General features: G+C 46.2%; 1 protein-coding gene across 2 annotated transcripts in view; it reads right to left on the bottom strand.

Moving 5' to 3' along the window:
- LOC147463689 (flavin-containing monooxygenase FMO GS-OX2-like) overlaps positions 1-17,724 on the bottom strand; it is a 130,349-nt gene that overhangs the window by 36,944 nt on the left and 75,681 nt on the right. The window contains exon 3 of one of the 2 annotated variants that reach the window (XM_086490202.1): positions 405-563. The exons of the other annotated variant lie outside the window; for it this stretch is intronic. Coding sequence (XP_086346328.1) covers positions 405-563 — 159 coding nt within the window. The remainder of the gene's footprint in view (positions 1-404; positions 564-17,724) is intronic. 2 annotated transcript variants of the gene reach the window in all.

The raw sequence follows: 17,724 nt of genomic DNA, 5'->3' as shown, positions 1-17,724 counted from the left end.
CTTTGGCTGTTCCGTATCTATTCCCCCTCCCCTGCACCATTTAACTATGTCTACATGCCACAAATTTTCTCCTTGTCAAGTAAAAACACAGTTTTCTCATCAATAACAAGTTCCCACTTTTTAGCTCCCACAATATCAAGTCAATAGATGCACACACCATACTACACCAGTCTTCTCATGAGTCCAAACAATAACACCCCCTCCCCCCCCATCCCTTCCCTCTTTAAAGTTTTTAGGGGTCTCTTTTATAACGACTGTCAAAAGTTTTAAGCACCAGCATCAACCCATCCTAGCACTTACCTTAGTCCCTTTTGGGCCCCCTTCGAGAAAACTTGTTCCATATGTAAAGCTATTGTTCTCCACCAGTACGAAACCGTCTAGACCATACTGAAGGTTTCACTTACCATTGGATGCAAAAAAATATTTTGTGAAGGGCCAGCAGGTTTTTTCAAGTCAACACCTGAATCCCATGTTCTTCCCACAAGATGAACCTCCTTTGCAACAGTTGCTATTTCTCTGGAAATGTCAGAGCCACTAGATGAATTTCCAATCACCACCACAATCTGCAGACAGTCAAAGGTTTATGATGTAAGTGTCTAAAATCTGCTGCCTATGTCGTAGGAATGCAACATGTTTGTTACTATTAACCAGTTACCATCCTGGCATGCTAATACAGAGAATTTTAAAGGAAAGAAGTTTATTTTGTTGATAACAAAAACAAAGGGATCTACAACCAGCTCAAAGAATTTACAAGTCAATTTATGAAATAAACAAGTTACTCCAACCTATGACTTTCATCTGTTTACTACAAAGAGAAGAAGGAAGTGAAACATTATGTCTACTGTAGCTGCACCCACTGAAGAATAATGCAAACATTGAATTCCTGAATTGATTTGGTTTTCTTGGCTTCAAGCAGTAAAACTTGTGGACCAATGTTGTACAGATACTACGCAGGCTTGCCAATATTTGCCCCCTGTAGCACTTGCCTTCCACTTTCACTCTTGGAGCTCACATCTCTTTCAACATAGACTTTTACATGGACCTTAATGTATGGGAATACTCACAAGTCGTACCCACTCACAACTTGGGTGAAGACTTTATAAGACAATTGTGTACTTTCAAGTAATAAAGAAAATACTGCAAGGGCATGAACAGCACGTTATTGGCCAGCTGCTAATGCTTCTTCACGCCTGCATATTTGTTCCCTTTGTGTTCCCATTCCTGCCCTACATCACGTGCCTCCTGCCGCCACCCTTTACCTGCCTACTGCCGCTCTCCTTTGCCCCCTCCTTTCGCCTCCCTTTCCTGGCTGCGCTTCAGCACCACCTGTGCCACCTCACTACCTTTTTTCCCCAGCACCTAGTCCCTCCGTCCATGGGGCACCGCTCTTGCATTCACCCCCCGCTGCCGCACTTGCACAGGTCTCCATGCACGTACACACTATGACTAGCAGGCGCCCCATGCCAACAGGAATCAATGATCATTGACTTTTAACAACTGCAACTGAACAGAGAAAACTTCAGATTTTAACTTAACTGACACGGAAGAGACGTACTTCCTCTTCGCAGAGTATTGGCCCTCAAGTTGAGCGCCCTTGGTGGTATTTCTTCCTTATTGATCAATTGATAGTTTTACAACTATCGTGTAAGGCCACTCACCAAATCTGAGTTACAATTGACACAAACGCCTTTAATTAATAGGCACTTTGGCTCAAAAGCAGTAAAAAGCTTTTGCTATTGAAGAACTAGAACTTAAAAGCATATGATATTCAAACTTTAATCCAAAATTTGACTGAACTGAACCCTGATCATGCTGTAGCTTGTCCACGGACACATAGGGTTGGATGTGTCACGTGACATCCCCTCCTTTTCAAAGTGAGGTACTGGTACTGAACTGCATGGCGTCGAGGGAGATCACCAATAGCACCCGGAATCCTGGAAGGGACTCTTCGCCGGCCCACTCTGATGTGTGGGTCGTGCGGTACTTGAACTTCATAAAGGTCTGCAACGCTTGCTTCTTTGGGCGGCGCCGAAAGCGACAAAGTCTTCTGTGGCTCCTTCAATGCTTCAACTTCGTCTAGAGTCATGCTTCTTTTTTCTTCAAGAATCTCCATGACTGAAAATTCCTGAAACCATTTCCAACACAAAACCATGAACATACCTATTCCATGTAAAGTGACTGGAAAAAATCTTGTCTTCCTCAAAGATTGTGCATGCAATGTAGATGAACAAAGAGACGGAGTGCCAAAGCGTTCACCACACACACGCAAACAATGTGATCGAATCTTGTCGTGCTGATCTAAATCAATTAACTGTGGCAATTCACAACGGAAATGCCCATGCTTGGTGCTCATACTTTCATGTGCTCTTTCTACAACTGTGTCGTGCCAAGGAAGAGATAGGGAATGTGACTTCCTTGAATGCATACTTTTCAGCTTTTCATGAACAATCCGCATACATCCGTGCTCATTCATGAGTGAAACGTGCTCAACGTACAATATGTCATGCCTAGGAAAAGGGATCACATAAAGACGCTGACTAAAATACAGGAAACGATCACGAATGGAACACTCGTACAATGCGTGTTGACTAACCATTCGAACACCTAGTACTTCTTGTAAGGATTCTTTGGACCTAGGCTCGAGAGCCAAGATCGGTTCCTCGTGATTGATCGAATCTGCAATGAGGTTAGCTTCACTAGAGAAAGTATCAACTAACACATCATCCTTGTGAACAATCACATCATCTTCATGCAACTCATCATGCTTGTGAGAAATCCCATCTTAATCATGCAAATCGTCATGCTTGTGAGAAATCACATCTTGATCATGCAAATCATCATGCTCATCATTATCATTCAAATCATCATCGTCATGCAAATCATGTGTGTCTTGCTTTGGAGAAGAAGAGACTGAGAGAGTCTCCTTTTCCTGATCCTGTACAAACTGCGCCTGCACAATAGAAAAGAGTCGCAAGAACTCTTTCATGTGTTGGTCGCTCTATTCTTGTCTTGCTTTGTTCTCGCGATCAAATGTTGCTTGTCTTTCGTTGTTCTCGCGATCAAATTCTGCTTCTCTTTCTTTGTTCTCGCAATCCAATTTGGCTTGACTTTCTTTGGCTTCCAAGTCGTGCTTACGCTCTATGGCTGCCACGCTTTGTAGTCACGATCTATGGCTGCTATGCTTTCTTCTTAGGCCTTTCTTTCTTGCTTCCCGTGCTTCGCGTTCTAACTTCATGTCCATCACCATCTTGTCGAAAGCCTCCATAGGAGTTAGTGCAATCCTTGTCGTAGATGGGGAAGGGGGAGGGTCGGAAAAACCCCCTGGTAGGAAAGATTATTCTTCGCCTCTCTCATGCTCATCACCTCCAAGCGAAGTATCCATTCCGCTTCGAGTGATGATCATCCACTGAAGTCTTGGGTTCTTGTGGTCTTGGGTTCTTAAGTTCACGAGGAAGCTTGGGGTTCTTGGGTTCTTAAGTTCACGAGGAACTTGGGTTCTTGGGTTCTTGGGGGTCTTGAGTTCTTGAGAGTCTTGAGGTTCTTGCGGTTCTTCTTTCGCTTGCAATCTGTGTTAGAGAAGGATCTTCTCTTCACCCGAGTTCTGCTCTTTTCCGAGGGCACACCCCTTGGTGGCCTTGCGCTCACACCAAGGTTGCTTTTTTCGACCTCACGTCGATTGGCCGGCCGCTAAGTGCACGGTCCGCTTGCAATGAGTGAAAAGAGGCACAAGGGGAGGCTGGCTGAACAAGCCCTTCCTCAGGGATTCCTGTCACTCTTCAAAAACACGATTAGGAATCAACACACCCAAGCGAACTTGGGTTCGTGCGACCTCAACAAGCAAAAAAAATCATGTGGTTCTTGTGGTTCTTTCCTTGAGTGATACAAAACACTGCCAAAGCTCTGATACCAATGTTAAGTGCAGCGGAATGAATGTTTTAACTTTGCTCAAGATGAGTGCTCCGAATTGTGCTCAAGGATTCCTTTTACTTACGGAAGGGAGAGCCTTCCGTTCCTTTAGTAAGAGAGTGCAATGGACACAAACAAAGTGAATGGACACTGTGCGTGAAGGTGCATGAGACTGAGAGATCGAGAAAAGAATACGACACCAGAGACATTGTCAAACCCTCCTCCGAAGGCCCCACTCTCTATGGCGAGAGCGGTCTACTTATGATTGCACAAATCTCTACAATGCTTGGACTTGCCGACGATGTCGACGACGATGAGGACGACGACGAGACGGGCTGAAAACTGATAATGCTAATGGCTGAAATCTGCAAATCTTTATCTGCTGAATTCTGTCTCTATGTCGGTGACTATGTCGATGACGACGGTACGACGACGACGCGCTGAAAACGCAGATGCTGAAATCTGCGTTCAGTATCTGCGTTTTCTGGGCTGAAACTGTAAACCTTGCGGAAACTGACCGTGCGGCGAGGAACTACTGCGGGAAGGTGAGATCTGCGAGGTTCGGGACTTGATCTGCAGTGTCTAAGGGCTGGAAACTAAAAACGCTGAGGTTTCTTGATGTTCCGTCGCGGTGAATCTGCAAAACGTTGGGTTATGATGCAGATGCAAAAACGCTAGGGCTGAAAATCTGCAAATCTGTCGCCGGTTGTTCTACAAATGCAAAATGCTAGGCTGATCCGTTGTGTAGCGATGGCGCCGGGGCTGATCTGCTGTGCACCAACACGTCAGGGCTGATCTGATCCAAAACACTAGCTTTATGCTTGTGAAGCAAAAACGCTAGGGCTTGGAGTTCTGCCGAGAAGTTGCATGTTGAACGAGTGCTCCTGCTGCCTCGTCTGCCAGAAAATGCCGACTCTGGTTTGCTTATATATTAACTTAGCAAAATTGCCCTACCTAGTTTCCAACAAAAGTCACTTAAAAATAATAAGTGAAAAATGTCAAAACTAGGGAAAATAGGCCTATATATTGTTAAAACTGCTCTTGATGAATCTGATGGAAATCTGATGATCATGTTGTGTGCAACCAGAGGATATGCATCTAATCTGAGTGTCTGGACATGCACGGTCTACGAACAGACTCACAAAAGTGCCAGATCACTTCCAATTCTAGACTGACTTGATTGAACTGAACCCTGATCATGTTGTAGCTTGTCCACGGACACATAGGGTTGGATATGTGACGTGACAAAAAGGGCTGGGGATACTTTTGCTATGTGGCAGGCCTTGGGTGGAGTCTTCTCGCAAAGCACTCTAGTGAGAGACCATGTCCCTCGTCAGTGCATCTCTCGATCTCTCCCCTTCTTGTGTTGGGTGGGCTCTTTAACGTTGATATTGGCTGTCAGAGCGAGCACTCCATTATGCTTCACGAGCCATCTTGAGATACAGATACAGATGCAGATGCTCCAGTAACTCCACGGATCCTCTTGTTTCAGCAGGATCAATTGGAAGAGCAAATATCATCAGGTCCGAATCGCGCCGGAGATGTCTACAAGACAGCTTTTCGGACGACTTTTGGTTTATTTGAGTTTTTGGTGATGCCGAATGATGGATAGGATTTTTTGAGAGTACAGACTATTTGTTGGCACTTTCTTTGATGACATTATTGTCTTCTCCAAGGATGAGGCAGCGACATAGAGAACGTCTGCTACAAGTCTTTCAGGCATTGCGGGATCACAAGTTGGCGATCAATGCAAAGAAGAGTGAACTTTTCCTACCAGAGATACACTTTTTGGGACACATTGTCTCAGCAGCAGGAGTGCAGATGCCCGCCAAGATAGAGACTATCCGTGATTGGCTCAATTTGAAGAATGTCCATGAAGTTAGAAGCTTCTTGGGCCTATGTTCATACTACCGGCGGTTCATTAGAAAGTTTGCAGAGGTTGCTTCCCCTTTGCATATCTTGACACAGAAAGGAGTCCCTTTCTCGTGAGGACCCACAGAGGTGACTGCCTTTCAGACATTGAAAGACAAATTGACTACAGGACTAGTTTTGACTTTACCGGATTTGCAGAAGTCATTTGAAGTATATTGTGATGCTTGTGGTCGTAGTCTGGGTGGGTGCAGAGTCTTAATGCAAGAAGGCCATGTCATTGCCTACGAGAGCCGATTGTTCTCAAGGCCGGAATTGACAGCACAGATTTATGAGAAAGAGCTTTTGGCGGTTATCCATGCTCTTACCCACTGGAGACATTACCTACTCGGAGCAGATTTTACTGTTTTCACAGACCATCAGAGTTTACGCTACTTCTTGTCACAGAAGCAGCTATCGGAAAAGCAGATGCGGTGGGCGAACATCTTGTCACAATCTCACTTCCAGATTGTCCATGTGTAGGGACAGAAGAACTTGGTGGTGGATGCTTTGTCTCGAAAGCCGTTGGTTCTAGCTATTTCCGCGATACATCATAGGAGCTTCGAGCACAAGGTGGAACCATACGTGTTGTACGGTACGCGGAAGTACGTACTGTACGCAGTCCCGTATGAGTAAATTTTTTATGTACGGAAAAATACGTGGCATTGGTAAAAAAGAATAGAAACCACAAAAATAATTGTCAGTTTCAAAGACAAAGCTATAGAATTTGTCAATTTGATGTTTTACAACTTTGATTATGTCTAAATTCTATATATAACAGCTAGAGACTCAAGCGAATACAAACGGCCGAAAAAGTATCCTTTTTTTTTTTTTTTTAATGATGCACGTACGGTACAATCCGTATGTACACAATACGTTGTGTACGGAACGTCCGTACGGATCCGTACCATACGTACGTATTGGTCCTACCTTGTTCGAGCATATGGTCGATCAATATGCCACAAATGCAGATTTTGCAGATATTTTCACTCGAATACAGAATGGGGAGGTAGTAGCGGGGATATTCCATTCGGGATGGCTACTTGATGAAGAAAACGATGTTGTGCGTTACACAGTCCTTGAGGGAAAAGGTTTTAACCGAATGCCACTGTCCACCTTTTACGGGTCACCGCGGCATAGATACCACCTTGAAAGGTGTGGAGAGATACTTCTTTTGGCCGGGACGCAAGAAGGATGTGGACGATTTTGTACGCAGTTGCTTGGTATGCCAGAAGGTCAAGTTTGACAGGCATAAAGCATGGGGATTGTTACAGCCTTTACCCATACCCACCCGCCCCTGGGAAAGTATTGCAATGGATTTTATTTTTAATCTCTCGAGAACACAGAGTAGGCACGATGGTATCTGGACTGTTATTGACAGATTTAGCAAGCAAGCTCATTTCATTCCAGTAAAGAAAACAGTCAAGCCGGATCGCTTAGCGAGACTGTTTGTGGCCCAGATCTTCAGATTACATGGCATGCCTGAGACGATTGTCTCCGACAGAGACCCCAGATTTATGAGTTTGTTTTGGAAGGCTAACGATTGGGGGCTCTTAGGTTTTGAGAAGGCACGCCTGAGAAAGAAAAAGGGAAAGGAGCGGCTTTTTCCAAAGCTTAGTATGAGATACTATGGACCTTTCTAGATTTCCGAAAAGATAAATGATGTCTCCTTTCGACTGAAGCTGCCCAATACGTGGAGGATTCACAATGCTTTTCATGTGAGTCTTCTGAAGCCTTTTCAAGGCGATGTGCCTGATGATGGGGAGCCTGAGGAGCAACCCGAAGTGGAGGAAAACAAGGAGATACTCGTTCCAGAACAGGTTTTGGCACATAAAGATAGAAAGGTAAAAGATAAAATGATAAGGCGGTTCTTGGTTAAATTCAAGAACTATCCTGCATTGGATGCGAAGTGGATGGAGCAAGAGGATTTGGCAGATACTCCTCAGATTGTGAACCTTTACCTTGAAGCATTTGGTTTAGCATAGTCTACTCCAAAATTGAACCTCGAACTCAACTGGGCAGAATTTGGTGCAATGGGTATGCACAAGAGGGGAGTCGCTCCACTCCTTTGTCAACAAATTGCCCCGATTTTGATACTAAAGTCACTGATGTCTCTTTGAGTTTCAGGGATATTGTGAGCTAACAGTATACTGTTGTATGACTTTATGAACTGGAATTCCCAATAATATGATATTGATTTGTTCTTGACTTGTCTAAGTGCAGGAACTGATAGACGAAACGACTGCAACATTTTTTTTTTTTCAAGAAAAAGATCCTCCTATTAGTTAACGAAACTGCCCATAGGGCTACAACCACCTCTACAAGAGAGAGCTATAACAATCATGATGGGGAGAATCTCCCAATGAAAAAACAGCATATGTACAATGAGGCTAAATCAAGAGATGGGAGGAGGGAAAAGCCACACAGGTGGACGGTAGTGCCATCTGAGCACACCCTGGACCATGGTGAAAAAAGGCCCAGGGCGCCAGAGTCGAAGGAAAGCCTCTCTGCACTCCCGCATGCGGTCGGAGCTACCCTGGAGTATCTCGAACTGTCCTCTGAGAGTATGAATCAGTTCTTGCCAGAGATCCCGAACAGTCTTTGCTGGTGGTACAGGACGGGCCTCGAAGATGCAAAAGCAGGCCGGCCAGATGAACCAAAGTGTCAAGCCGCAAATGAGCTCCCAACACTCCTCTCTCTCACTGCACCAAACCTGTGGAGTAAGCTCTGTAGCAGGCTGGAGTGCAGGTCGACCCCCCTGCATCACTATCATCCGGCTGGTGGAGGATAGCTCAAACTGAAGTGCCGGGCCCGTGAGAGTGGACCAAGCAGCTGTCCCCAAAGTGTAGTGCCGAGCAATGGAAAGAGCTGGCATCAGCCGAAGAACACGAAGCCAAACCTGATGTGCCAAAGGACAGTCCCAAAGACAGTGACGCTGACTCTCCACAAGATGGTCACAAGCTGCACATGTTGCAGAGAGACCATTATGTACAAGCCAGCTCCCAATTGTTGTAGCTCGGTGTGCAACCAGCCACTGGAACAAAGTGACTCGCCTCGGCTGTCTGGAGTCCTACAACCTCTCCCAAAAAGCTACCAAAAAAACTCAGTTGTGAGACCCTCCTCCTACCAATGAGGTGTTGCAGCAGGAAGAGCCTCTGTGCTGCCAGTATGTGTCCTCCCAGAATGATTGCAACATTTTGGTCTGAAAGATCTCAATAGACGTGATTGCAATATGGATTAGTTAATCGGGCATCTATGAGGTCCTGAGTGTGGATCTAGATGCGATTGCTAAATACGTTGCCGATTAATCATGGTCTGAGATCCGAATGAATTTGTGAATGTGATTTGTCATGTGATGTCAAGTGATGTCATGTGATGTCCTGTAATGTGACTGTCGATTGGTACATGTGCTAGATGTGTGTTCCTAGTGTGTCGGTACTAATAGTCAATGTCTGCTAAGACAATTTATGGCCTCTGTTTGTTTTGCCGGCGTAATCGAGGGCGATTACAATGCTTTCAAGAGGGGGATATGTCACAAACTAGTGACGTGGCAACAGTCCCAGATTTCACGCTGTTAGGGCTGACATGGCACTGCCATACTGATCCCCTGGAATTTGCGGCGCATTTTGCGGCCAGCTATACGGAACTCTAGCTTTTTGCGTGGGCTGAATTCTACGCGAGAGAGAGAGAGAGAGAGAGAGAGAGAGAGAGAGAGAGAGAGAGAGAGAGAGAGAGAGAGAGAGAGAGAGAGAGAGAGAGAGAGCAGCTTTTGGGGATTAATTGCTTTATTTACCAACAAGAAGCTTGTGAGATGAATTGCTTTATTTAGGCTTTTAATTGGTAGCTTTTGGGGCTATGCTTTTAGCATCCCTTGTAAACCTGGCAGGGCTCCCACTCTTCAGAGCATCTGGACGCAAAGTCTCAGAGAGAACCTCCCACTCCCTTGTACTTTGAGCACAGATTTAATACAAAAAGAAATACCGAAAGGGCGCCACTCTTTGGGGCCAATATCTCTAGGCACGGAACTCCGCCGGGGGCCGTGTCGAATCAATTGTGAACTGTGAACTGTTTTGAAGTGAATCTTTGTTGTGTTGCGGTAGAATCTTGACTTGGAGTGTCCAAGTTTGCTACATATAAACAGCACAAGAGATGCCCAGAAGCAAAGCCACAAAAAACCTAGTCCAAAAGCGCTTGCTCCAAAAGCTTTGGTCCCAAGAGCTAAACCAAAATTTGACAACCAACACCTGACCTCCGTACTCTACCGCAACGTCATCAATTCCCGTGATTTAAAGGTCAACTTGCCACGACACTACGTAACGCAATTTGTCGAAATCTGGGCCAATTTTTATGCTTTGTCCTCCTAGGGTTTAGGCCCCACGACTAGTGCTCTTCAAGTTGTCAAGGGTTAGGCTTTAAACCCTAAACCCCCCCCCCCCCCTCCCGGGGCCATATCTTCTGGGTTAGACTTTATAAACTCTAACCCCTTGTCCTCTCGAGGCATGCCACGTCACAAACTTGTGACCATAGATAGCACATCAATTCTAAACCGGATCGACCGGTTTCTTTAGCAAGGCCAACCAAGCACAACTACTTTTCGATGGAGGAGCCAAGGCCAACTTCATCTCACCAGAACTAACGGCTCAACTTGGGATAGTGCCTGAAGAAATAGGACCATAGAAGGATGCAATTTTAGTGGCACCTGTTGTCACGAGGACGTGACAGTTATTAACCATGTCACAGAGATGTGGCAATTGCTAACCTTGGTTGTTGGTTTCTTTCCAATGGGGTTTATTTTATTTGTTTTGAGACCCTCTTTTTGAAGTAGCAAACGGTCGGACATTGTATGGCCAATGTGAACGGTAGATTCACCCGCAGACGGGAAGTGGTCGGCACTGGAATTCGTATGGTAAGAGGATGTCTAGGCTCAGAGCAAGATCATATAGGTCCCCCCGTCGCACTTAGCAAGTTGGTGGATACTAGGAAGTGAACTCAATTAAGGCGTAAAGTCAAGGTGGGACTACCAACAAAAAGTATCCGACACTTGGGCCACATTGCACTTTTGGATGCCGCTCCAATGAGGATAGATGGTCAGAAGACCAGTGGGAGCCCAACGGAAGCATCTCCTAAAATTTAGGGAACTGCTATTTTGGGTCGTGAAATGTGTTCACGTCATTACCTCCGGTATGACTAGGGGAACACTTTATAACTCTGCCACGAAGTCAACTGACGCGTCGGTTGGGATATTTTTAAGCGGCGAACCCGAAACGGGAAAATGCTTGAAAATGCGCCGAGTGTCACATTTTGGTGAACTTTCCTCTTGCAGAAAAATGGGCGCTGATTTTTATGCTGGGAGAGGCCTCATTTGCAAGCGGTCACAGGTTAAGAGCTATGGAGTGCTTTCTTTCCCTCTCATGTACAGTGTGGTGCTAGGAGTGATGCCCTGCACACTACACACTGCTCTCTCTCTCCCCTACGTGCAGTTATGTGATGCCCCACAAGAGGGCTCCTCATTTGACTGATGTACAGTTGTGTGGGATTCATGCTTTTGTGCTGAGGCAAGAGCCTCCTTGAGCAGGAACAGGGGTAGCTAGCTGCTGCTCCAAAGCAGGCACTGGTGAGGATCATAACCTCACCGTACAGGTGCAAAATCAGCGCTGTGTATGCGCTGTAAATTCACTGTTTTTCAGCCGTACGGACGCCAGGACCATTGGGAATCGTGCCCCACTGGCAGAGGACAGTTAGGGGACTGTTTGGGGCTGAAACAGGGCAAAAACCAGTAAATACAGCGTGCTGAATTTACTGTTTTTGGACAGGAATCAGAGGGTATACGACAGTGCAAGCGAGTTCCAGCAGGGGAATTGGTTTCGCGCAAGTTTTGGGGCTGTTATGCTGCCGAAATTTGGCCAAATCAAATGGAATCTAGGTGGATACACGTGAAGGATTCCCAGGACCTTACCTTGTAATTTACCCTCCTAAAGAATAAAGAAATACCGAAAGGGGCGCCAATTTTGGGGCCTACAGGTTGTGGGCGTCTGCTCGGAGCATTCTAGCTTCCGAGCCGTGTGTGTATTCAAGTGTTAACTCCCGTCGCAGGTTCTCTTTGGAAAGTGCTTTGTGTGTGTGTTTAAAGTAAAGAATTTCGGGTGAAAGCCAACGCCTACCGCCCTACGGGCCGGTTTCATGGTTCCATTGCCGGGATATCAATCACTTTTTCCTCAAAGAGTGAGCCTGGATTGTTTAGGGTAAAGACACACAGTGCAAGAACGCGGGGATTACACTATGGCCGACAAGGGGAAGGGAATTATGGAAGAGGGTTCCTCTCCAAAGGACAGGTAGGAGATTCCTATGGTTTTTGAGATTGGCGAGAGCTCACGGCCACGTCAGTCTGTACCTCCTGTCAACGTGAATGTCCCTCCAGTAGTACAGGGCTTTATGACAGGGCAACTTGAGGATGATGCATTTAAGACTCAGTTAGTTGCCGCGGTGAATGTCTTTTCGCAGCTGGTGTAGAATCCGAGGTTTATGGAATTCTTGCAAGCGCCACCAGTGCAACATCAAAATAGGCAACCTACACCGCGTACGGAGCTTGTTGAAGCTCAAGCCCAGGTACTTCATGAGGTGCAGGAGGAAAGGGAACACTCGCATGTTGCGGAGTCGGGGGCTCCAAAGCAGGTTCCTCCTGTGCTTGAACAGGTGGCTAGAACGCCTATTCTACAGGTTATGCCAGTTCAGCCCGCCCCCTTTCAGAGCCAACATGCTGTCTTGAATGGACAAGGAGCTGGATACCAGGCTATGCACTCAGTTTTTCCACCACCCACGGTACATCCTGGGTATTTCGGGGGTGGATCAGTGTTCCAAAGTATGGCTGGTTATGCGTCTGGAAGTCAGCCGTACATGCCAGGAACAGTGTTCGGGGGTATGCAAGGCATCATGCCAAACCCCATGTATGGTACTATCGGCATGCAGCAAGGTTTCCACGGCAACCAGGGCCAGTTTGGGGTGCCACACGGTCATTTTGGCATGGCTGGTTTTTCTGGACAGCAGCCAGATATCGCCCCTCTGACGCAAAATGTGAATGGCCAACACGTCCCGATCATGCCTAGTATAGTGCCCATGTTGCAGACCATCCCGTATGACAACTTGGGGGCACTAGAGAAGCCGAAGGCTTACAAAGAAGGTGGTGCAGTGGTAAAGTTCAGTACCTTCAGTGGTTTCGAGGACAAGACCAAGGCACTTACTTTCCTCCAACAGTTTGATACAGCTTATGCGGGAGGGAATTTTACAGAGGCCTCGAAGGTCAGGAAAGCTGCCACTTTCTTAAAGGACAATGCGCTTACATGGTGGACGACATTGTTAATGCAAGGACAGGCACCCGCCACTTGGGTTTATTTCAAGCAAATGTTTGCATCTGCTTGGCTATCAAATGAATTTGAAGCCGATGTCCTGACAGATTGGCACCAGCTTACGGCAGCTTCGTGCAAGAGCTTGCTGGAGTACAATAGGAGGTTTTGTAAAGCATTACTCTCAGTGACCTCCTACAGATTTGTGCCATTGACAGAGCAGATAGAGAAGTATTGTTGTGGGCTGCCTAAAGGGCTTCGCGATTACTGTACAAAGAACAGAGTGGCTACCCTTACTCAGCTTATGGAAGTTGCGAACACTGGTCTTGCCCTGTTGCAAGGAGAGGACAGTGGATTTCCGAGCAGTGATAAAGGAGGGCAGCAAAAGAAAAATTCAGCGAAGAAGCCCTTTGTGAAAACGGCTCCTGATGCATCACAGGGGTCAGAACAGGCCACCAAAGACAAGGATTCAGCTGGGACTTCTGGAGCGCAGGCAAAGAAACAGAAAAGGAAGCCTTTTGTGCGCAAGTCGCTCGAGGAAAAGAAGGATTAATGGCTGAGAACAAATGCTTTATATGCGAGCAGCCTGGTCATATTTCTATCAATTGTCCACAAAGGAAAAGGCCAGCTGACTCAGAGGATAAAGAAGACCAGAAAGGCAAGAAGCCAAAACCCACGGCAGGTTTAGTGCCAGACATGGTGGGTGACAGGCCCAACACAGATGCCAGTGAGTTATGCAGGGCATGGGGTAAAGTTAGAGATCAGACGGCACTCATCTTCTTTGATCCAGGTGCCAAAGCCAACTATATCTCACCAGAGTTAGCTATGAAGCTCGACATCAAAGCTGAAGAGATGGGGTACACAGCAGAGGCAGGGTTGGCATGTCCTGGCCACTCAGAGTGTGTTACTCCCATCATTGGAAAACTGCGTCTGCATATTCAGTCGTATGTGGACACTGAAGAGTTTTACATCATGCCACTCGAAGGTTGTGACGCCTTGTTGGGGATCCCGTGGATGTTCCGAGTTCCACTTCCAGATTATGCATGTGGAAGGCAAGAAGAATGTTGTGGCTGATGCGTTATCAAGAAAGCCACAAATTTCAGCTGTGTCAATTCCTTATCATCATGAGTTAGATGACATGAAGGAACAGTATACTGCCGATGAAGATTTTGCAAGGATCTTTGAACAGTTACAAGAGGGGCAACATCACGAGCACTACCTCCTCAGAGATGGTTTTATGATGATGCATGGCAGACTTTGTGTCACTAGGCCACTGCGACATAAGGTCATGGAAGAGAGTCATGTCCCACCGTATGCAGGGCATCGTGGCATTGATGCGACAGTTAAGGCGGTAGAGACATTCTTCTATTGGCCTACCTTGAGGAGAGATGTGGATGCCTTTGTGCGAGCATGCATAGTTTGCCAAAAGGTCAAGTTTGACAGGCAAAAGGCACCAGGGTTGTTACAACCACTGCCGATTCCGGATAAGCCATGGGAAAGCATTGCTATGGACTTTATCTTTGATCTTCCAAGGACGCCAACAGGGAATGATGGTATATGGACCATTATCTGCAGGTTCAGCAAGCAGACCCATTTTATCCCTGTCAGGAAGAAGATAAAATCTGATCAGATGGCACGCTTGTTCATGTACAATGTGTTTAAGTACCATGGTATGCCACAATCGATTATCAGTGATCGTGATCCTCGCATGACCAGTTTGTTCTGGAGAGGATTGTTTGAGAACATGGGTACTACGCTCAAGTTCTCGTCTTCGTTTCATCCACAAACTGATGGACAGTCAGAAGAGGCCAATTCTACTGTCTTAGATCTGCGGAAATGCTATGTGTCAGATAATAAGGGCAAGTGGGAACAGTATTTGCCTATGCTTGAGTATGCGTACAATAATACGGTGCATTCGTCTACTGGCAAAGCACCTTTTGAAATTGTTGAAGGCGGCAAAAAGGTTCCTCCCATTTTGCACACAAAGGACAAGATCTTTGAGGCAGATCGATATGTTGAGAACATGGATGAGATGTATAAGAAGATTAAAGTTGCCTTGGAGAAGACTCAGGCAAAACAGAAAAAGGCTGCTGATCGTCACCGTCGTGAATTGTTACTATCACCTGGTGATTGGGTTCTCTTAAGGTTCGAAAAGGCAAGGTTAAAGAAGATGAAGGGCAAGGAACGGCTGTTTCCTAAGCTCAGCATGCGTTACTATGGGCCTTTTCAAGTGCTTGACAAGATCAGCGATGTGGCTTACAGGCTGAAATTGCCTGATGCGTGGAAGATTCATAATGCGTTTCACGTGAGTCTTCTAAGACCCTTCGTGGGTGATGTGCCAGAAGATATGCCAGTTGAGGATCAGCCAGAAGTTGAGGAACTTGATGAGATCCTGGTACTTGAGCAAGTCTTGGCACATAAGGACAGAAAAGTTAAAGGACAAGTTGCAAGACGTTATTTGGTGAAGTTCAAGAACTATCCACCTATGGATGCAAAGTGGATGGAAGAGCATGAACTGTCAGAGTCACCAAATATATTGCAGCTCTACCTTGAAGCCTTTGGGTTACAACCTACTTATGCCCCAACCCAACGTGTGCAAAGGAGGGGTAATGATAGAGCTAGTACATCAAATGTACATATGAATTCAGTGCCATAGATGGAAATGGCAAAAGAATGAAGGCCTCATTAAGTCATTTGTATCTATGTATGTTACGACCTTTCTTGCGGATACATGCGATGATAAAAGATTGTTAATAGCACAAGATCATCAATGGCGTGTATTTATGGTATGCAATCGAGGACGTTTGCGATTTCAAGAGGGGGGTATGTCACGAGGACGTGGCAGTTATTAACCATGTCACAGAGATGTGGCAACTGCTAACCTTGGTTGTTGGTTTCTTTCCAATGGGATTTATTTTATTTGTTTTGAGACCCTCTTTTTGAAGTAGCAAACGGTCGGACATTCTATGGCCAATGTGAACGGTAGATTCACCCGCAGACGGGAAGTGGTCAGCACTGGAATTCGTATGGTAAGAGGATGTCTAGGCTCAGAGCAAGATCATATAGGTCCCCCCGTCACACTTAGCAAGTTGGTGGATACTAGGAAGTGAACTCAATTAAGGCGTAAAGTCAAGGTGGGACTACCAACAAAAAGTATCCGACACTTGGGCCACATTGCACTTTTGGATGCGGCTCCAATGAGGATAGATGGTCAGAAGACAAATGGGAGCCCAACGGAAGCATCTCCTAAAATTTAGGGAACTGCTATTTTGGGCCGTGAAATGTGTTCGCGTCATTACCTCCGGTATGACTAGGGGAACACTTTATAACTCTGCCACGAAGTCAACTGACGCGTCGGTTGGGATATTTTTAAGCGGCGAACCCGAAACGGGAAAATGCTTGAAAATGCGCCGAGTGTCACATTTTGGTGAACTTTCCTCTTGTAGAAAAATGGGCGCTAATTTTTATGCTGGGAGAGGCCTCATTTGCAAGCGGTCACAGGTTAAGAGCTATGGAGTGCTTTCTTTCCCTCTCATGTACAGTGTGGTGCTAGGAGTGATGCCCTGCACACTACACACTGCTCTCTCTCTCTCCCTACGTGCAGTTATGTGATGCCCCACAAGAGGGCTCCTCATTTGACTGATGTACAGTTGTGTGGGATTCATGCTTTTGTGCTGAGGCAAGAGCCTCCTTGAGCAGGAACAGGGGTAGCTAGCTGCTCCTCCAAAGCAGGCACTGGTGAGGGTCATAACCTCACCGTACAAGTGCAAAATCAGCGCTGTGTATGCGCTGTAAATTCACTGTTTTTCAGCCGTACGGACGCCAGGACCATTGGGAATCGTGCCCCACTGGCAGAGGACAGTTAGGGGACTGTTTGGGGCTGAAAACAGGGCAAAAACCAGTAAATACAGCGTGCTGAATTTACTGTTTTTGGACAGGAATCAGAGGGTATACGACAGTGCAAGCGAGTTCCAACAGGGGAATTGGTTTCGCGCAAGTTTTGGGACTGTTATGCTGCCGAAATTTGGCCAAATCAAATGGTATCTAGGTGGATACACGTGAAGGATTCCCAGGAAATTACCTTGTAATTTACCCTCCTAAAGAATAAAGAAATACCGAAAGGGGCGCCAATTTTGGGGCCTACAGGTTGTCGGCATCTGCTCGGAGCATTCTAGCTTCCGAGCCGTGTGTGTATTCAAGTGTTAACTCCCGTCGCAGGTTCTCTTTGCAAAGTGCTTTGTGTGTGTGTTTAAAGTAAAGAATTTCGGGTGAAAGCCAACGCCTACCGCCCTACGGGCCGGTTTCACCTCTGCATGATGTCAGCATTTTATTTGTCAATGGCAAATTGTGGTTGCGTTGTCGAGGGTATCTAGAGCACGAGGACTTCTATATCATGCCACTTGAGGGGTGTGACGTACACTTGTGCTTACCCTCGTTCCACAAAAACCGTGTCGTGGTCGACTATTGCACTAGAAAGGCAACATTGAAGAATACGAAGGACAAAGAAATTATCCTAGATGTAAAATTGAAGGGCAAGTCCATCCCGCTTGTATCGTCTTCGGTCATTTCT

This window comes from Adiantum capillus-veneris, chromosome 2 (genome assembly GCF_014529385.1).
Source record: "Adiantum capillus-veneris isolate H3 chromosome 2, ASM1452938v2, whole genome shotgun sequence".
Classification (NCBI taxonomy): Eukaryota; Viridiplantae; Streptophyta; class Polypodiopsida; order Polypodiales; family Pteridaceae; genus Adiantum; species Adiantum capillus-veneris.
This window is presented reverse-complemented; position numbering and strand designations above follow the sequence as displayed.